This window comes from Drosophila persimilis, unplaced genomic scaffold, assembly GCF_003286085.1.
Source record: "Drosophila persimilis strain 14011-0111.01,24,50 unplaced genomic scaffold, DperRS2 tig00000124-arrow-pilon, whole genome shotgun sequence".
Taxonomy (NCBI): Eukaryota; Metazoa; Arthropoda; class Insecta; order Diptera; family Drosophilidae; genus Drosophila; species Drosophila persimilis.
Window position 1 is genome coordinate 9,624,039 of NW_020825294.1, and position 22,504 is coordinate 9,646,542.

At 39.0% G+C, this 22,504-nt stretch overlaps 2 protein-coding genes across 8 annotated transcripts in view; one reads left to right on the forward strand and one right to left on the reverse strand.

Moving 5' to 3' along the window:
- LOC6596594 (protein FAM102A) overlaps positions 1-22,504 on the forward strand; it is a 56,263-nt gene that overhangs the window by 10,126 nt on the left and 23,633 nt on the right. Inside the window, exon 1 of one of the 7 annotated variants that reach the window (XM_026987900.1) lies at positions 17,782-17,838. The exons of the other annotated variants lie outside the window; for them this stretch is intronic. The gene's annotated coding sequence lies outside the window, so the exon portion shown is untranslated. Of the gene's footprint in view, positions 1-17,781; positions 17,839-22,504 lie in introns of those variants that run through there. 7 annotated transcript variants of the gene reach the window in all.
- LOC6596593 (proteasome subunit beta type-3) lies at positions 8,618-9,294 on the reverse strand. Its single transcript, XM_002021672.2, has one exon. It carries the CDS (start codon positions 9,258-9,260, stop codon positions 8,646-8,648), a length of 615 nt encoding a protein of 204 aa, XP_002021708.1. The 5' UTR covers positions 9,261-9,294; the 3' UTR covers positions 8,618-8,645.

Below are 22,504 nucleotides of genomic sequence, written 5' to 3' on the forward strand. Positions count from 1 at the left end.
CGTTCTTAAGCTCTGATTTCTGATTGCGGGTATGTTTCAAGTGGACTGTTGATGATAGGGCTGGCTGCCTGGTTTAATTGGATATTACTTTACGATGGGAGAATTACATTGCGAGTCCGAGAATACCCTACGCGAACATGGGGAAATGCCCCCAATGGGAGCTGCTGCGCCCCAAAGCGATTGTTTTTGTTGTTGTTGTTGCGTCATGGTTTACTCGTGAAGCGTCATTGGGTTTTCATTGGGCTTCAATTGATTGTGGAGTGTGTAAGTATTTATAGGAATTCGAATTTTTAGAAAGAAATAATTTTTGGAGAGAAAATTTCCTTTTTTGGGGAGAACATACAAAGTTTTTTAGTTCATTCGTAAAGAAATGTTCAGGGGAGTAAATATTTATAAATTGCAAGCTATATTCTTCTAAAAGATCAAGTCTATCATCCAAGACAAGGAAAAACCGAACTTCTTCCACAAAATCTCAGAGAAAAGGGAATATCCCTCTGTAAAAAACCAATATCCCTTATAATTCTTCAAATTTCGCTCCTTATTTAATTCCTACTTATAAGATATCCCTTACTTTGTGTAGGATACAGAACCTACCTTCAAGGCCGAACCCTACAGGCCTCCGAGCCTCCCAAAGCTACTCTCTTACGCGTCTCGCAATCAAAATTAAAAACTAAAATAGATATAAAGTGAAAAGAGAAGAAAACATGGCACAAACCAGTTGTGGATCTTAAGCTCCGCATTGGCGATGTTTTGGCGTTGTCTTTGGCCTGTGTCCGGCCTTAGAGCCATACCCCTCTCCCTCACGCACTCTCTCTCCATCTCTCGCCCTCTCTGCAGTCTAGTATTTCTCTCTACTCTCGATTCTGGGCCCGAGGCCTCTGTGGCCTGGCCTGTGGCTGCTGTAATTCAATCATTTTTCACGCTGCCTTGCCTTCAGAGCCGGGCAAATCGTCTGTCCCCGAGCCAAAACTCGTTTTGGGGAGGGGAGGCGGCAGGGGAGGGCTCCACTTAGTTTCTCAGACTGGAATTTAAACGCAATTGGACTTTGATTACAATGAAAAAAGAAAACTCAGCGTGCGATGTGGCATCGACTGTCAGGAATGTCAGGAAACAGCAAATGGGAAACTTTTGCGGTTAATTTGACCAAATGAATTGTTATTAATTTTCATGCCATGTCCCAGGCAAAGGGTTAAAGGCCAGGCCGCAAAAAAATGACTTCATTCCCTGGAACGGAATGGAACGGCATGGAATGGAATGGAATGGGCCTTCACTCGTGGGGGACGAAAATGCAGGTCGCATCGCGTTTTGCCTGGAGTTCATTTCCCATTCGAAACGCGTAGAAAAAACATTTAAAAAATAGACCAACCAAAAAATGTTTCTCCCCCTCTCTCCCCCTCTCTTTCCCTCACTCTTGGAGCTTGTGCAAAGATCTTTATTTTTTTTTTTTGCAAAGACTTTGTTTTTTTTTTGGGTGCGTGTCGCGTCTTTCGTTTCGTTTCTGCCTGGCGGCGACTCCACTGTCTATCAGTCACGAACGCCCCCAACTAATGAGCCCCCAATTGAATGAGGTTCAGTTTTTTTGTGGTTTTTTTTATAGGGAATTTTGGTTGTATGGAAATCCCTGTACTCGTTTGCTGGATGGCCAGACTCATCTATTTTTAGGATTTTAAATAAAATTAAAAAATTTACATAAATTTTAAAAGAAAAATCGCAAAAAAGGTGCTTGAAAAATGTGTTAAATCGTGGAACCTTTAAAAAATTGAAAACTGAAATGGAAAACCTAATTTTGTATTTTCTTAAGTTTTTATAGGTTCTGTGGTGTTTTTCAACTCTTTTAAAACACCTTTCCATTCGCTTTTAACACACATTTTCTCTTTATGATAGAACTAAAAACACAAGTGTTTTACAACAAAATAATGTTAAAACTAAATTGTTTTCAAGTGTGAAACACATTTATTAGCCATTTATAGCTCCTGTAATTGTTAGAAATTAGTTAGTTTTTAGTGCAGAATAACCTTCATATAAGTTCCAGTAACCTTGAACTCTTTCTTAATTTTAATCTTTTTTCTCTCACCTTTTGATGACTATCAAAAAAGTTAGTTTCAGAAATTCCCTATTGCTTTTGAAATTCCCAAAAAAAGCCCAAAAAATCGAAAACAAAGCCTCTTTTTTGTGGATCCAAAAGTCAGGGCCAAGGTTTCCCATCCTCCGTCCACCATCCACCGTCCACTGTGTGTTTTCGTATGCATAACGTGAACCGATGAAATACAGCGACATTCTTAAATCATTTTTGTCGTTGATTTGTTGCCTCGCGATGCCCCTCGAGTGGTGCCCCTTTTAAAATGCATAGCGTGGCGAATGATTTGCAGGGGGGCATAATCCCCGCCTGCAGCCAACTGTGGTAGCCCCAAAATGCAGTCTTTCGGTTAAGTCGGGGGTTTTTTTCGGGAGCGCAGAGCAGGGGGGAGGTATAAAGAGCACAGCCTTCACACTGGATCGTCTGGCCATCACAATGCCCGCCACTGTGTTTCCTCTGCTCTCAGCTCTCTGCTCTCTGCTGCTGTCGCAACTGTCGCAAGCTGCAATTGCGTTCCAGTTTTGAGAGAGGGAAGGGGTATTCAGAGACGTTTGGGATCTTGGAAATGGAAGAATATACGAATTTTGGTATATTTTGGAGCAGTATTTATAATTTTCCCATGAAAATGTTCCAGTTTTGGGAGAGGGAAGGGGTAATATGAGTGTAAAGTGGGGCTTTGGGAACTTAGAAATGGAAGAATATACGAATTTTTGTATATTTTGGGGATGTATTTATCCTTATTCTATGCAAATGTTCCAGTTTTAGGAGAGGGAAGGGGTATTATTAGTTTAAAGAGGGGTTTGGGAACTTGGAAATGGCAGAATATACGTATTTTGGTATATTTTGGGGATGTATTTATCCTTATCCTATGCAAATGTATCCTTTTGTAGCTATTCGATTAGCTTTAATTTATTTTTGGGCATTGAAAATCACCAACAACTGAGTTCTTAATAATTAATAATAATTAATACAAAAATATACATTTTATTTTTTGTAACTATTCACACGACTAAGAAAACATAGATTTCAAGAGAAATTCTCTTACACGATTGTACTTTTCATGCTAAATCGATATAAATTGCAGTTAATTTTTCATTGTCCTTTCGCTTATGGGAATATTGTACAGAAAAAGTTCTTTGGCTTTGAAAAATATTCCAACCAAAAATCTATGAGCTGTAATTTCATGTTTTTCCTTCTATTAAACTCATTAAAATTTGATTAAAGTAGCACCATGACTCTATCCTCTCCTCTTTCTGTGTAAAACGATGTATATTTTAGGGTATCAACAGTTTCGACCCCTCAAGGCGGTGGAGGAGGAGGAGGCGGAGGAGGATAGCGTGCCTTTCCTGTTGCATTGTCAATTGTCAATTTCAATTGTTTGTCGTGGGAACGGCGGCAGTGTAGTTTTCTATTTTCTTTAACCAACAAAACTAAAAACAAAATTAAAATAAAACCCAACTAAAAAACAGAACCGACTGAAAACGACACAGTACGAGAGTATTTTTCTAAATTAAAGCGCTTCCGCATTTCGGTTTCCATCCACTTGTTGTGGGGCTCCCAGTCGAGGGGGGGGGGGGGGGGGGGGGGGGGTTTCTGGCTGCACTTGGGGCTTAGGGCTTGGAGGGGGAGGAGAAAAGCTGCCGGAAAGCATTTCTGCTGATGAGTTTGTTCGTGTGGAAAGTCTGACAAAAACCCCAAAACACCCAAATGCCCCCGTCCCTAGAATGAATAGAAAATAGAGAACCCCAACAGCCCCCAGAGCCAGCGAAACTTTGTTTCTGCAGAGTGGGCTTTTATTTATTTATTTATGCACACTGTTTGCACTCGACTCGTCGCTCGTTCCTCGGCAATTATTTGCAGTGGCAGTTGCAGTTGCAGAAGTTCCACCAGGAGTGGGTGGGTGGGTGCCGCGGGGAAGGGACCCCCAGTAATAGAATACTTGGAATATCTGCAGGATATACACCCACCTCCCACCCCCAGATACAACTTTCGCCCCCTCTTTAGTGGTCATTCATCATAATAAAGTTAGTCGAGAGCTTCTGCATTTTAGATGACGCCCTTAAGTAATAATTATCGTTCCCGTGCAGAGGGCAGGGGTGTAAACTAGCTGCAGATTAATTGTGCAGGGGGTAGGGGTACCTAGGGGCTTAGGTGGAGGGAAAGTGCCATAAAAGTGTTCTATGAGAGGTTTAAATATTTTTTACAGCCCTCAGATGAAATAATCTCTCGAATACGACCCTTAGATGAGGTATTTTAGAGGGTACCTTTCGAAAAGGTAGATTGAAGAAATCCAGAGTTCCGTTTTAGGACTCTTTTAGGGCCCAAGGAACCCGTTTAAAAGCTGTCCGATATGGCTGGAGAGTTCTGTTTAGCCTTTTGTCAAATATTATACCAATTAGTAGCTTTAAAAAGCCATATTCCGAGATAATATAATGAACATTCCGCTTCTAAAAATGCTTAAAAAATGTTCCAACATTTTTGAAAAGGTTTCCGTCGCTATTTTTATGGTATTTAATCAAGAAAAAATCAAGAACTCCTCCAACCAACATTCCATCTAATTCTTGGACCAATAAAACCCCTGAATTGATGCCACAGCCCTGAACATTCCCAGCATTGAGATCTTGTTTAACATTCATTGTTTAGCACTCGGCTCGGACATCCCCTAGCCTCGACTCCGTCCGCAGAAGCACACACATGCTCCCAATCTCAAGCCCATAAAATTCTTGCAACAAAAGCAGCAACAAATTCAAATAAATTGCCAAATGGTTGACTTTGACTATGGCTTTGGTATTTATTGTGGTTTTTTTCTCTGGTCTTTTGGACACGCGCTCCATTATGAGCGGAGCAGCCGAGAGGCACAGCCGATAAAGCAAATTAATCAGGCAGCGGTGGCACTCGCACTGCCACCAAAAACTAACAGCACGGCTGGCAAACAAGTTGGCGGCAAACTCTAAGTGCAAATATATTCACATCGAGACGGAGCCACGCCGAGACGCAGCCAAAGTTGTGTTGTGGCTGGAGCTGGCGCTGGCGCTGGAACTGGAGCTGGAGCTGAGAAACTGGAGCCAAAGTCACTTTGGCGGAAACGACAGAAATGTCAACAAAATTACACAAATTAATGCCAAAACGGAAGCACAGCAAAGCAGAGTTTGGATGGAGATGTAGGAGGAAACGGAGGAGACGGCGGAAAAGTCGGTGGAGAGAGAGATATTTGTCTTTGTTTTTGGGCTTTTGCTTTTGGCGCCTTATAAATGTGCGCCACGCACTTTTTTCACATCAAATAGTTCCCTGTTTTCATGTTTTTATAAAGGAGGGGTATGACGATTTTTAGGGGATTTTGGTGACAGAGAAGTTAGTATTTATTCTGAAAGATTGAGGTAGAAATTGTTGGGTTATAATAAATAAATTAATGCTTCACTTAGGAATTTATATGATTTAAATACTTGTAATAAAGCTTATTTTTAAAACCATTCAGATCCGAGGACCAAATCATGTAGGTTTCATAGAAAACACCGTCATTAAAAGTGGTATTTATAGGAAAAACTCTTTTGTTTCCAAAGATATTTGTAATTTCAAATATTTCTTCATACTTTTAGCTATATTCCAATCAAATCAGATCACTATATCGTACCATAATCATCATAGATTAATCGCCCAAGAGCATTCAATGCTTCGACTTCCTAAGATTTCATGCCCTTTCTCGAATGTAGGTGCGGTGGAAAGCGTTTTCTCAGGTGTGGATTTTGGCACAGTTCTTTTATTTGTTTATAATTTGTTATGATTCGACGGAGTGGGGCAGGCCCCAAGTGGTGCCCGCAAAACTTTTACCCTGACTTTGACAGGCAGTTAAATTTATTAGCTGCTTCATCAAAATTTCCCTGATGGCCTCCATTGGGGGCACTGGGGCGAAGCGAGTGGGTGGAAATGTGGGTTTTCGGGAGAAGATTAAAAGGTGTGAAGATGGAAATGTTTTGGAATTTTATTGAAGCTAAAATGTGATAGAGGGGGGCTTCCTTTATAGAACATTAACTGGAAACATGGAAAATGGTTCATAAATTGAGATAATCCTTAAACCATGCAGGAATTTTGGGGAGCAGCGTTTATATGGAACATGGGGAAACTTCTCTATAAGCTAGACAAAACAACGTGTCTTAATGGAAGAGAAAACCATATTTCCCGGAAAGAATTGTGGGAGAAAAGACATGCTTTTGGCTTGGATTGCATTTCCTCTTACAATTTCCCTGAATTTCCTCTTCGAAAACAAAGAATACGTCATCTTATATCATCCTCTAGTGCTTATCCAATGGAAAATCTCAATAAATACCTGCATTTACCGCTTAAATATGTCTTTACACCTCAATTTACTCAATTACTCGTTTAACAACTCTTCAAAATGCAAATTGAAAACGTTTTTATATGCAAATTACCGTCTGAACTCAGAGTCGCGGCAGTTTTCATGGTTACGTGTGAGGTTCTGTAAAGGAAATACATCTCGAAACCAGTCTGGGTCGAAGATTATTCTAATTAAATAATTAATAAGTAAGAATTGGGTATGGGATATATCTAGAATGATCCACAGATTAGCGTTTCATCGCTGGAATTTGTATTTTAAATATTTGCTAAGTAAACTCTTGGGTTCAAGCAAATATTTGGTGCCTTGTTGATGTGAAAGACATTTGTAAATATTTATTGAGCTGTTGAAAATATGTTTATGAAGATTATTCATGAAAATATAGGTATTATTTGGGATGGTAGAGCGGTTAAAATATAAGGAATTATGAGATTCAATTAAATCTAATTTCTATACATTTCTTGTACTCTTCTTGGGATCTATTGAAAAGACTTTTTGATTATAAATTAATTTAATATTACATTACATTAAATTATTCCAAAATATGTCTTTCCATTATATTTTCCAAAGAATTGCATGCCATTTCCATAGAAATATATATTTAATTTCCCATCAAATTTGCCTTTCATTAATGCATTCAACCCACTCTTTCCTCTTTTCACAAACACTCTCTGGTTTTTCCCGCTTACTCATCTATTCCAGAAATAAATATAGAATATATCTGTCCACCGAGGAAGTATCTGAGAACATTCCTTTGGAGTGAAATGCGCTTTTATTTTATGCCACTTCCGTGCCGAAGCCGAAAGAACTGTGAAAATTCCACCCGATCTGATTGGATTTTAATTAACAAGCATCGGCAAGCAAAATTATGGGAAAACATCAACTAAATCCTTCAGCCACTCAGCACTTATGGGGCTCCTCGTTCCGCTCCCAATTTCGAACCTAACCAAGAGACATTTGTGCTCCCCGATCATAAATCCACTTTGGAACAGTTTTGTCGTTCTGTTTTGGAATATCTGTGTGCACAGACAGCACTGCCTGTCGTCTGTGTTCCGAAATTTATTATGATGTCAGTTTTCTAAAATTAAACGCCAAAGCTTCTGCTTCTTCCGATGGTATTCCCATCTCTGCGATGTTTAAGGAACTAATCGTAAAAATGATACGCTTTAATCTCTGTCTTCTTTTTCTTTTCGGTTTTCGATTTTCCTTTGGGGCGAAATCTTTTCAGCGACAGAACAAGTTTCAAAAGTACCATAAAACTCCAAAGTATTTCTCTTGTTCGAGTGAAAATCTGTAGAAAGTTGAAACAATTGTCAGCGACAGGGGCAGCGGCAGTGCCACAAAATGGCAATTAATTTGTTGTAAGATTCAACAAGAAGACAACTTCATTTCATGAATGAAAGTGAGTGAAGAGGCCATGAATTTCGTGATTGCTATACTTTCTTCTGGCTGCCAAAAAGGTTTGCCTTTAGTTTTGCTTGTAAAAATAATAAAAATAATGATATAAATTAATGGAAATTAAGACCGTGCCATAGTCTTGTCGGAGATCTCTGTCGTGTTGCCACATTGTAAACGGTTTCACACACCACTCGCTTTATTTCGACTATTTTTGGGCCAATAAGTTGTCCAAGTTCCCTCCCCACTTCCGCCTCTCCTTGCCTTCTCCCTATTTCTCCACTTTTGGTTTCGCTTCACAACAAAAAGCCGCAATTTGCTTTGCACTAATAATCATCTTTCGGTCTGTCTCTCGCGTTCGTCTCTTTACAATCATATTAATTTTCTTTTTGCCCAATATTTTCACATAGATTTTGAAATTCTGTGTCAATTTTTTGTGGGCCATGCCACCGTGCCTTTTTGTTGTCCAAAAAATCAATTGTAATTGCAAATATTTGCTGACCCAATATCGCAAAAAATATAGTATCGTACGATTACTTACTTTCGTTGGATCTTCATCGTCTTTTAAGTCGTGTTTTTTATGCAATGTTGCAATTTTTGTATGCGCTGATGGAATGAAGAGGGAGTCTCTTGCAAATTGGAATTGAGGTTTCGAGTTTAAATTCCTAAATTAATGGGGAGTTGGGGGAGGGAGAAAACACGTGTTTCGCTGGGAGCTGATGGAGCAGTTTTCGCTTTAACCCCAATCTGTACCTTGCAGATACAATTAAAAGTATTTCTTTATCATTTGAAATATTTTTAATGTCTCCACCACCCCCTGATCTAATCCTTGCGCACATCAATCACACGCTCCATGATCTTGTCCTTGTCCAGCACAAAGACTGTGGCGCCCCAGCCACATGTGATATTCCTGTCGAAGGCATGTGTCAGGGTCTGCGACATCGTTAGAAAAAGTTGCTCGGGGTCTAGGTTCGGCGTCCAGAGTGTTTCGCACATGCCACACAGCTGTTTGTCGCAGCTGCCGCAGAACACAAAGGAATCCTTTTTGGTGGGCGCTCCGATGAGATCGACGCTGCAAATGTACGGCCGCAGGGCAAGCGGATCGAGTGCTGCCACCACGGCCTGCACGTGGTAGGGCCCGAAGCGGTGCTCGTAGAGCAGATTCGACAGCATGGTGGTAAATGCCTCGGGCGTCATCTCACAGCTCTCCTTGATTTCGTACAGATTTTGTCGGTACTGCAGGCGATCCCACACTGTATTGACGTCGGCGAGGAATCCGGTCAGACCCAAAAACATGCGGGGTCCCACCTTGAAGACCTTCTTGAAATCCCCGGCAATCCTCTGACCCGGGTTAGAGCCGCATCCCAGGCGATGGTCTGTGGCAATGGCCACGCATTCATTGCCCTGCATTGCCAGAACACAGCCACCGAACGACATTTCGGCTCTTCTAGGACTGATTATCCTTTGAAAGCTTGAAAAATACTAACGGAAATTCAATTAAAACAAATTAAGAATTCGCTTTTCATTGCCAAATATTTTTGACAAAGATTTCATGACTTACTTCATTTGAAGTAAAGCCACACTATGATGATTAGTTCAAAAAATACATAAAATACATAGAAAAATACTAGTTAATATCAGAAAAACACAAGTAAATAAAAGAAACTGCTAGTAAATACCAGAAAATACTAGTTAATACCAGAAAAATACTAGTCAATACAATAAAATATGGGTTGTACCAGAAAAGTACTAGTTGATATAAAATACTAGCTAAGACCAGAAAAATACTAGTTAATACAATAATATACTGGGTTGTACCAGAAAAATACTAGTTGGTAACAGAAAATATTAGTTAATACCAGAAAAATACTACTTAGGCACAGAAAAATTCTAGTTAACATCATAAAAACTAGTTAATACCATAACAATTCTAGTTAATATTATAAAACACTAGTTAATACAAGCAAATACTAGTTAATACAAGAAAATACCAGCTAATACTAGTTAATACAAGAAAATACCAGCTAATACCAGAAAAATACTAGTTGATACCAGACAAATACTAGTTAATACCAGAAAAATACTAGCTTATGCCAGAAAATACTACTCTGATCCATTAAAATAATAGTTAATACCCGAAAAATAATCCTTAATACAAGAAAAATACTAGTTAATACCAGAAAATACTAGTAAATAGCAAAAAATAATACTTAATACCAGAAAAATACTAGTTAATGCAAGAAAATAACAGTTATTACCAGTAAATACCTGAAAAATACTATTTCATATTTTAACAATACAAAAGATACTAGTAAATAGCAGAAAAATATAAATTTCAGTAAATACCATAAAACAAAAACAAAATATAATTCCCCAAAACTTTTCCCATCTCTCAGCCACACATCCCCTAAATATTTATCACTCAAATGGTCAGAGAAGAGAATCTCATTCGCATTTAATTACCTCACACCATCTAAGGAGCCTCCTTTTGAAGATTCCCCGAACAGAAACAATGACCGCATAAATACCATAACAATACCACAGAGAGAGATAAAGAGAGCGAGAGATGGAGTGAGGAGGCCCTCGTCTAGACGTATAAACATTTTCGGGGCTACGAAAATTAAGTAAATTACGTAAAAAGTAAAAAGAAAAAAGAAAAAAGTGGGGCTGGGCCTAGGGAAATTAAAAATGCCTCCACACGCAAAGTGCAAAAAATAAAACCAAGAATTAATGGTAGAAAACAAGCGAAAGAGACAAAGAGAATGAGTAAAATTAACGCATCATACGATAATTAAAACCGAAAAGAGGGATATTAATTTTCGTACAAACGAAGTGGATTAATTTTAACCAAAAATAAAAACAAAAATACTTTCAGGCTAATGAGATCTCTCGCTCGTTAGAGGCGAGGCGGACAGAGGGGATTGCAATATTTATTAAATGCAATTAGTCAATGTATTATTTAAAAGTTCATTTTCCACGAAACAGTGAAAAGGAAAACTTGTTCAGACAGGCACTGAAAAACTGAACACAAAAGTGCAAGCCAATTATAAATAAAGCCTTTACATGTTCACTAAAGTAACAAACGCCCCTGCCCCTGCCCCCGCCTCTGCATCTCCCTCTCCTCCTCCTCTCGGGGGACTACCACCGACCAAACACAGAATATAATTAAAATAAAAGCGTGGTAGTGAAAAAATATTATAAAGAAAGAAAAATAAGTGTAAGGTTGTGCATGAAAACGAAATTGAAATGTGGCATCAGCACGCGAACTATTTTTTACACCAAATACTGCTTCTGCTGCCACTGCGTTCATTTCTCAGTAGTTTTTCTTTTTTTCTTCTACCATTTCATCTGATGTGTAAAAAGATTGTGAGTACTAGAGTGCAGAAAATCATGGGCGTGTGACGGTGCCAGGATTTGATGGTTGATAGGGGTGAAAGTGATTTGGAAGCCATTATAAGGAACTTTATTTGGGATTGTAATTGAAAACAGTTGAGTTACTGACAAGGACTATAAGGATACATTGGTAAATATCATTAAAGACTAGAAGAATACTAGAAAAGTACTAGAATAATACTGGATGAATACTAGAAGATTATTAGAAGAATAATAGAATAATACTAAAAGAATTTTCGAACAATACTAGAAGAAAACCAGAAGAATACTAGAAGAATACCAAAGGAATTCTAGAAAAATACCAGAAGAATACTAAAAGAATACCACAATAATACTAGAAAAATACTATATAAATACTAGGAGAATAATAGCATAATATTAGAAGAATATTTGAAGAATACTCGAAGAATACCAGAAAAATACTAGATTAATTCTAAAATACTATTAGAATAATACTATAAGAATACAATAAGATTGCTAGAAAAATACTTAAAAAATACTAGAAGAATACTAGAAGAACACCAGAGTAATAGTACAATAATACTAGAATAATAGTAGAAGATTACTAGAAGAATACTAGCAGAATACTAAAAGAATACTAGAAGAATATTAGAAGAATACTAGATTAATACTAGGAAATCCTAAACATATGTGTGTATATAGGAAATTTCAGAAAATTTCTAGTAAATACTAGACAAATACCAAACAACAAAATTAGCAAAAATACTATGTATGTAAATACAAAAAAATACCACAAGCATTAAATACCAAGCGAAGCTTGTCCATTTCCCCACATTAGTAAAACGAAAAAAAATAATTCCAAATTAAAAACTAACATTTAAACCTGTTTTGGGATTTGAGGACATATGATGTGCGTTTACTCCCTCAACCAAGATTCCTGAAAGAATATCCAACAGCTAAAACACGCACTATCCACTCAGGACACCTTTTATTTTAATGATATATTTCCCAGCCATATATTAGTGCTGTATTTAACCTTTCCAAGTGTCTGAGTGAAGAGCATGCAAAAAAAGAAAACTAGCTAATTCCCACAAAAGATGACCGACTGGGGGTTCACCACTCCTGGTTCAAAGCACTGCCTGGGCACATCCCTAAGGTCCTGGAGCTCCACTCCCTTTGCACACTCTGTAAAAGAGTTCAGTCAACCTGATGATGTTGGCCTGGCCAAGTGCCACATAAAGTACCCCGTAAAATAGTTGTTGCTGGTATTGCTGATGCAGACACTCGGTGACATGTGTTTTGCGAATACTCATTCGAGAGTCATGAGAACGAGCGAATATTTCATTTCATTTCACTTCATTCAATAGACAGCGTCATTCAGAGCTTACATTGATTCAAACGAGCATCGGGAGGGAGGGCGAAGGAGACTTATCTATCCATATGATACTCACACACACTCCTACATCTATGTAGATATATGTACAAAAAACACTAAGCGAGAGAGAGGGGGAGATACGTATCTGTCAGTTACTTCAATGATGAAGTCATTTGCACCGACGTTCAATGACTCGCATTGGCATACACGCGTGCGGGTTGAGAAATATACGATATACAATATATATGGATACATATGTATATATCATCCAGCGATACGTATCTTTCATCTCCGCTTCACTCGCTGCCTCTTTATAGGGGGGATTTTATTGCATTGAACGAACACTTTTTGCATTTGGCATAAACCTTTACTTTACGTATTTGGCAAAACTCATCAGAATCCATCGGGTTGTCGGGGGATTGGATGTGGAAATAAATATTAAAATTGTATTTGCATTCAAGCAAATTACGTTAGACTCTTTTTGGCTTTGTTTTCTGCGTTTGTGCCACAAAAACATTTAATTGCTTGTTGAGTAAGAATATTAATTATTTATTACTTCTGACGGACGCCAGCAGCAGCAGCAGCAGCGCCAGAGGCGCAATAAATTCTCTCTTTTTCGGACAACAAGGAAATTTATATGTTCGACCGCTTTTCAGTACATCGCTTTTCCAAGCGAAAATTGAAAATAAATAAAAGATTGAGGAATTTCTCCTTTGTTGAAAATCAATCAAGCCATTTTCAATGCGAAAATGGAAATGGGAACGGGAATGCAAAATTTATTCGTTGCACAAGTTAAATAAATATTGAAACAATTGGAGATCGTAAAGATTTGTGAATGGATTTTCTGTGTATTCTAGGCCCTACAGTTCTTGGGGGCAGTGTGTCCTTGGGATTTTACGGAAAAGTCGCACTAGGAAGCGCTTTTCATCGTATACCATAATACCAGAATATATATATATAAAATATATATAGAAAAAAATATAAAAATGTATATAAAAATGTATATAAAAAAATATAAAAATATATAAAAATATATAAAAATATATAAAAATATATATAAAAAAATAAATGATAGATACCAAGGAAGTACCAGAAAAAATACCGCAATTATAACAGAAATAAATCCAGAAAATATCAGAAAAATCTATTAGATTTGATCGAAATACTATTAAGGGGCGAAGAAAAAATAAAAGGAAGTGATATTTCGGCTTCTTTCAAAAAAAAAACTATTCAAAAAAAATTTCCCCCCTCAAACAATCATTTTGAAGCGCATGGGAGAACAAATACTACAGAAAAATTTACTTTTAAGGATTTAAGAAGTGGATGTTAGAAGTGCCTCTAACAATGAAACATTCACTCAAAGCCGGAACTCAAAATCTGCAAACATTTCGTTCGAGTGCTACACTTCTCTATCGATTCTCATTCAACGAAAATTATATGAAAGAATATGGGACTTTATTTCTATCAAAAACTGTATACCAATTATATTTCCAAAAGTTTTTTCAATTCCGCTTTTGTGTTTTTATCATATTCACGGAGAAGTGCTCTTGAAAAGTGCCAAAGCAATGATTTATTTACTCGTGATTTGTCCGCGGAGCAATTAAAATATGATGAAAAATAAAGCAAAGGGGAATACAAAAAATATACTACGGGTATTACGAAAAAGTAACGCTCAAGAGTGCACTTAAACACATGTATAGCATGTGTGATTATGGCGTAACTTGAATGGCTATCTACAGAGAGGGAGAGGGAGAGAGAGAACCGGACTTGAGGCAGCCAGAAAAACGTAACGTAAGCTGGATCCACTTTGGGGGCTGTTGCTGTGGATATCCCCCAACATGGCAACAGCACAAATGCGACACCAAATGCGATAAATTCTAATTGCGACACGAGGCAGCCTCCAGCCGCCATACGACAGTCGACTGTCGACAGTCGCTTCCATTGAAAAGTCAGTCATTCAGACCGCACACATGGCGTATGCTTAATCTCAGAGACTGGGAGTCGCCTCTCTTGACATATATCCACCGCTTAGCCCCCCAGCCCCCTCCTCGCTGCGCCCCCTGCGCCCCTGTGACATAACATGTTTTGTGTCAATCATTTGCCAGATTCTGCAATATATTTTCTGCTGTTGTTGTTTGAGTAATTGAAGATAATGCACGGGACGGGCCGGGGTCGGGGTCCACCGTTTGATTGAAATCACTCAAGTGAGTCTCCCTCCCCTCCCACTGAAAAAACTGTGTCAAAGCGCGAATCAAATGAAGCCAAAGATTCATTATTTTTGAATGGACCTGTGCTTGGTCCGCCTCCCCTTTTATTAATGATCTTTTTCTGCTTTGGGGTCTCCGCGCATCATCCATTAGGAAGGAACGGGCTCGGGTACGGGCACGGGCACGGGCCCTCGGGCCCTCGGGTGTTGGTAAAAGTTTATCTTTTACTCTGGGGCCTAAACGCCCAGCAATTAGACGAGTTTTTCCCCTCATTCGAGAGGTATGTTTTTCCAGCGCCTTTCCAGAGGTCGCTTGGGCATTTCGTAATCTTACTTTTATTTGCTTTTGCATTTTTTGAAAGTCTTTTGTGTCATTTACTCTTTTTTTAAACTTTTGTTGTAGTTTTTTCGAATGGTAAACGTTTTTTATGCACAATATTAAAATATGGTTATATCATTTTGAGGGCAGCTGCAGTAATGAGAGAAAAATGCTGAAGAGGCAAGGAAATTGGAGTTGGCTTAGGGTTTCCAGCTGAGGAAAAAGGGTTAAAATATTCTACAGAAAGGCAGGGAGACATTCCAAGGAGATCTTTGGAAATAGCGGATCCTATAGCGCTGCCCTCCCATCAGACCGGGTTCTCATCGTTCTTATCGCCTCTGCCATTACCACCGCATTCACCTATCGGCAGAGTCCAAGAGTACCTTCCATTATCAAATAATTTCTATTTATTACACCGCCCCATAAACTTGCACTTGAAAAATGTACAAAAAGCAAAACAAAAGATAATGAGACGACCCGAAAGGCATTACTCGAGAAATAGAAACAGAAACAGAAATAGAGATAGATAGAGAGGATGATATGTGGGTAAAGCAGAAAGAACCGCTATGTAAACACCTTGAATAATGAACGATAATGAATATATTACACGTCAGGTCGGGCGATCGGTTCGAAAAGGCCAGAGACATGAAGACAGCTCTACGAGTGGCATGCCTATCCGTGATTGATGCCCCAAAGAGTAGCCAAAAAAAGATGAAGATAAAGCGGTAGGGGAAGTGGAAGTGGTAGCCCCAGACAGGGGCTTGAGATGGTAGCAAATTATTGGACTAATGGCAGCACTTTAATGCCTCGGCGGAAGCCTCTCCGCAAAGTTATTGAACTTTAAGACTGGGAAAAAGATACAAAAAAAGCTACCACATTTAAATTTAAACTTCAAAGTGCAACAACTGCGCAAATATTCGCTCTGGTATATGGGTAAATATACCCAAGGGCTCCTCCGATAAATGCGGTTCGTTTATACACAGAAATTCCCCAACTTTTAACATTGATTTCCAGGCAAACATCCGCCGCGAAACCAGCTGTTTCTACAGATTTTATGACCTTCCCTTCCCGAAATACACAGAGAAACACACACTAAATACAATATACCATATAGGAACTTTTGTTTGAGCTCTTAATTCGCATGATTACGAGGTGCCTTATCGAGAGGGTTAGTATGCGAAAATTCCAAGAAAAAGTCGGCGAAATTTATTTTTAATTTTTGTGCAATTATTGAAGGTTCCTTGTGGCTTTTGATCAGATTAGTCGGGTATTTAAAGGTGTTTTCGAGGGAAATACTAAGTTAGGGAATATATTTCGATTAAGTATTTCTAAGTAAAGAACTTAAGGGATCTTAGCGGGGAATCTTTTATTTGGGGGTATTTTTTTTTTTATTGAAAAACAAAGCCTAGCCACGATTTAATTTCAAACATTTGAGAGTGCTTGAAAATACTTAATTCAAATGGAAATGTGGGCAATATTGATATAGAAATCTGTCCATGAAATCACTAGAGCTTATTCCACTTGGAATATTAGTAATAATTTGTATCTGTATGCAGGTTTTTCCTACAGAGATCTTTAAACCGAAGATCTTGCCCACATGGAGAAACCACAATAAAGAGATGTGGCCGCTGCCGCTGTCAATCTCTGGCTGCGTTTATTGCTCACATTACAATCCATATACTTGTACGAGTATATATCCAGAGAGATACATACATATATGCCATGTAAATGTTGTACAATATGTCACTGCGCGAGTATCTGTATCTCCAGGCAAACAAAGACCGACTTCAAGTACAAAACAATGCATTACATCAACAGCTTCTGTGTAAAAACGCCTTGTTGTTGTAAGAAATAACTCGTATAAAACAAATATATACATACTCCTGTACTCGTAGCCCTAGCCGTACTTTGTGCATATTTACGGATGATTGCAGTCCACACCACTTGACACATCATCGTGCTCATACTCGTCAAAGACAATGATGACAAAAGACAATGGAATGAATGACCAGGTCGCAAGTACCAGCTGTGTTTTGTGTGCTCTACTCTGCTCTACTCCACCCCACCTTCTCTGTAAGAGCCACAATGCCCTTAAGCAACGACTATAAAGCTACGAGGCAAAGAAGATGTGGCATTGCACGGTTGTGTTTAGAGGCTCTATGACTCGGTGAGTGGCACAAGTCTAAGACATAGGCAAGGCAGGAGTTTTCCTAGGTTTTAGATATAGATCTCTGGGTTTCCATAAGCTCCGTTTCCTATCTGTAGGTATCCCGTAGCGAATCGTTTGTGCCCTTTCGCTTAGGGGACACTTGTACAGCGTACCAATGTCATTCGCTTCATTGCCGAAGCTTTGCGAAGGTGTGCGAGTGGTATAAGGGGTATAAATCGGAGGTTGGTACAGCCAAAATATTAGAAAGCTTTTTGATTCCCGAATAAATTATAATTTGGTTTGGTTCTTCGGGGGTATCTCAAGCTCCCAACCCACAAATTTAGACTACTCTATTTTTATTTTATTTTCTGTATATTTTTTGAGTATTTTTCGAGTGCTTTTTGGTGGGGTTTTCATGCGTGAAGCAACTCGAATAACGACGTCTTGCCTCTTGGAAAAGGGTCTCTTTTTCCATGAAAATTAACTATATTTTATATGATTTTCATAAATGTTTTTCCCCCTTCTTTCGTTGCAGGTAAGCCAAGTGCAATTTATTCCATCGTAAAAGTGTAAGCTGGAGGAGTGCAACCAACTGGCATTTCATCATCTCAAGTAAATAGTTTTTACTTTTATCTGTCGTACAAATATATGCAACTCTATCTACTGTCTCCTGTCTCCTGCCTCCCGTCTCTATTCGGTTGCGACCCACTTGAAGGTCAGACAAGGCCGTGTGACGTATATTTGCTTATGAATTTAATTTTAACAACTGCAAACATTTGCATTTGAGTTACGATCTGGAACGGGTCTCGTTTGTTGCTGGAGTGCTCTGTCCCTTATCTGCGAGTAGTTTTTCCCTCTAATTGGTTCTCTGGGGGGGCGACACATGTGCTGGCCATAAAAGAAAATACAATTTGCAACGGCTGAAGGACTGAGTCACGCCCGCCCCACTTTAAAGAGAGGCAGAGGGGCCCCTGCCTGATGGGTCTCTGGGTCTCTTGTTTAGCACCACATAATGATCGATCGCTTGTTTTTAATCTGAATCATAATACGCGCTCCGTTCGCACTTGAACGCCCAGATTAGAGCTGGTGGTGGGGCACTTGGAAAATAGTTGACTGATGACGAAGATTGCCCCGCGATGGCATCGCGATGGGGGCGGGGGAACCATGCCACATAATGTGGAGCATTGGTCTTGCTAAGCAAATGACTTACAGTGATGTGATTCACTGTTTAATCGCAAATGGTATTACCAAAAGGAGCAATGGAAATAGTTGTAATAGAAAGATTCTTTGATTGGAATTTTAATGAAAAGATTCTTTAAAAAAACTCTTTTTTGAGTAACTATTTTTCTTTTTAAAGTTGTGTTCCAATGAAAAATGAATACAAAACTTGGGATCGAGATAAAAAGAGGGATCAGGGTTATATGACCTTTTTTTTGGTGGTTTAATGCTGGAAAAAAGCGATTCCAAATATTGGAACACGCCAAAAACGAGTTGAAAATTTAATTACGGAAAGGTAAACCCCTTTAATTTCTAATGATTTCCATTGAGTTCAATTGAACCTTTGGGGAGGAAGTGCAAAACCACAAGAATCTCTACAGATAATTCTCCAAAGCTCAAAGCATCTAAGCAGGAAGGAAGCTGTCTTCTCTTCTCAATTAATCTCTAGAGGAATGCCAGGGAATCTCTGGGGAGGCAATATTACACAGCGACACGTGTAGATAATTGTTTCGTACACAATTTCTTTATCAAGCGACCCCGGAATGAGTCATGGAAGTACCAATTTATTTGACATTTCCTCATTTTTAGCACCATTTTTTATCTGGGCAAAAGAGACACAGAACCATCGAAAAAATTTCGCTTTTGCTTTTATTATCGCGTTTCACACAGAACAAATTTCATTTTTAGTACACGATAATCATATCGCTTACGTGACTCATTCGAGAGACTAATTAATAATACAAAAACAAATACATAAAATATCTGTATCTATGTCTCTGTGAGTAGGCGGCAGGTGGGTGGCACGGGGTGCAGACACCGTTCCGGTGCATGAGTCGACCTTTTGTTTTACTTTTTTGCTACTTTTGTTGCCAGGCCATAATTCACACAAAGACTTTTTGCCGAAAATTGTGGGAGTCGTAAAAAAAATGTACTACACTTGAGACATGTGTAAATACCCTTTGAGGGAGGGTATTATGATTTTTACAGATGCTTAAGGGGGGAAACGGAAAGCCTCTTCGAAGTATTATGTCTGTATTTTTGATCAGCATTCAATCAGAGTCTGTAAGGGCTGTCTTTCGGCTAAAAGGGAAGTCAAAGAATGGTGGACACAATAGCTAAGGTATGTATTCCCTGTAATCCCTAAAAAGAACATTGGAAATCCCAGATATGATAGCTATATCGTACATTCTATTCCCTAGAAGCAGTCTCTTCTACCCATACTTTCTTGCTGTTTATTTTTGGAGTGAAAACCTTCACGCTCCGCTTGGCATTTGCTAATGATATGCACACACCACACAAGAGTTTATTATTGTTTTCTGGCAATTGTTAATTATTGTTTTGAGGTCAGTAATTAGTCCCGAAATATCTGTAAGAGTCAATGCCTTAGGAAACCCCAGGGAACCATAGTTTTCTCTAGTCTGGTGGCCTGGCAATTGCATTGCTCGCTCGGAGAATGCCATCTTCTTGTCAGACACGAGAAAAATATTTGCACAAGTTAAACAATTTGTTTTGTGAGGCAGGAAAAAAGTTTCCCGTTCGCCGCTGGGGACAAGGGACAAGGGACAGGTGCTGTCGCCACTTGGGAGCTGGGGGCTGGGGGCTGGGGGCTGAGGGCTGGGGGCTGGCAGAGATGAAAGGCCCATGAAATGGTAAATTGTTTGTTTCCCTGTGGTATTTGCAGAAGTTTTTTGTGTACGGAGCTCGTGTACGACAAAATATAAATGGTGTAAGGAGATAGTTTTAAAAAGAGATTAATAGAATGAGTTTTGGGGGATTTTAGGGTAGATTTAAATGTGAAAAGTGATGCGAAAAATGTGAATTAAAAAATATTTCCTGTTTGGGGGTTATTTCCTGTGCAAAACTATTCATAAAAGTAGTTGGAACATGTTTCAGACGATGAAGACACCCGTCTTTGTTGCATATTACCTTTAATAGTCCTCCTTGAGCAATCCCTTCTTTGTCTGCAAGTCCCACGCGTAACCTTTCTTGGATCTCCCCTCCCTAAACACTCTCCATTCATTCCATCTCTCGTCTGGCTGGTACTTTCCTTTATGGATTGTCGCTTTCATTGGGTTTACTGAACTCCTTTCATGCATTCCCCTTCTGGCAACATTATGCACTTCCATGTGCTGCAGCAGCAGCAGCAGCTCTTTATTCCATAAGGTATTTCTTTCAATACGTGCATTCGACTTTGACTTTACGAGGCACTTCCACTTCCATTTCCACTTCCTCAGTGCTGCTCTAGATTTTCGCTTTTCATGCGGGATACACACAGAAAACACAGAAAACACCCACCAGGAGCGCGTGTGGAGCCCACGCACAAAGAACGGACACAGGAATGTGGCAATCCTTTCACATAAATTGTGCCTCCGTGCACATATGTGTCCCCTTAGAATCCATTTACAAACAGAAGCTGTGGACAGAGTCCACTCCGCCGTGTGCCTCTCCTGAGGGGCATTCAACAGACGACAACATTCCACTGCTGGCTGGCTGGGGGGCAAGAGCTTCTCGCATTAAATTGCAGACGTGCCTTGCTGTTTTTTCGGACTGCAATTCAACACACACAAAAAGCAAAATCAAAAGCATTTCAATTTACAATTCCAGTCACGTCCGACGGCAACAGCGGCAGTAAAAAACAGTAAAAACAAGAGAATAAAAGTAATAATTACGAGGAGTCCAAGAACCCCCCCGTACACCCCGTACACCCCTATACCCCTCTATACCTGGATCCGCCCCTCCATACAATAGAAAAGCTTAGTTTTAGATTTCGAAAATTAATTCGGTTGCATGCTACAGCTAGACCTCTGACAAAAGTCGCCCAGGCGGATGTTTATGCAAATTTCGATTTGGATTTGTAGTTGCTTATTTTTTCAATGATATTTGTGACCTTTTTTGTGGAGCCCGGAGACGGGGGCGGGGCGCAATCTAAAACGGAAATTGCCTTGAAAATAGCCTGAAAATTGAAAGTGAAATTGTGTGTGGCGTGTGTTTGCCCATTCATCCGTAATATTACTCCTCTTCACTCTTCTCTTCTGTCCTCTCCTCTCTATTTTTCATTGATTTTTCCTTTCCCGCAGTGGCTTTCTGTTACGATTTTCCCTGTTTCGCTGGTCTCTCATGTTCTCAGCGTCATTAGCGCCGACAATCAGTTTCAGGGCACAATTAAAATGCAGTTAGTGCAGGGTCGCACGCCGTGCTCATAGACACGCAAAGGTGCAAGGTCTTTATATAGAAAAAAAAGAGCCCCACAGCCCCTAAAACATCCCATCCCCCCGTGCAGAGCACTAGAACTCCTCCGCAAAGACAACAGACAGCTCCTGAACTCCACCCCCAAGAACTGCTCCCCCTTCAGGACATCAGTCGGATGGATGGAACACAAATAGAAACAGAAGCTTGCACAACAGGACACTCAGCACGGATGGGGGGCATAAATAATGCATTAAAAGAAATGTCAGACGGCACCTTTTTAACTCGTTTTTGAAACAGCAGAATACCCTATCAAGAGGTTCAGGGAATAGAAAGACGATTTTGACAACAGAATATCTTAGATTTGAGATCTTTTTTGATTCAAAGAGTAACATTTTTAGGGCTTCTTTTGGATTGTAGATTGTAAACTGTCAAGTAAATCGTATAAACTAATACTTTGTGTCCAGAGAACAGCATTTATTTAATAATAATCAATATTTGAAATGATTATGATTATGATTATGAAAAAAATAAAATAAATAAAACAAAATAAAAAATATATAATAAAATAAAAAAATAATAGAAATATAATAAAATAAAAAAATAATAGAAATATAATAAAATAAAAAGTAAAATAAATAAAATACAAAAAATAATAATTATACAAAATTTGAATATGAAAAATAAACCCGAAAAATTCCACTTTCCTTATTCCTATTCCGGATATCTGGTGTATCATTCCGATCATAAATGTATTTCGCAAGTTCCCATTTTACGGAATAATACGCCCAAGAGTTCAGTTCCTTTCATATTGCGGATCATATAATTTCTGCACTTGATTTTATTGCTTACGAAATAAGTTTTAATTTTCTAC

What these genes read in the sequence shown, in the direction of transcription:
- LOC6596593 (XM_002021672.2), bottom strand. Translation starts at nt 9,260, where the DNA reads ATGTCGTTCGGTGGCTGTGTTCTGGCAATGCAGGGCAATGAATGCGTG.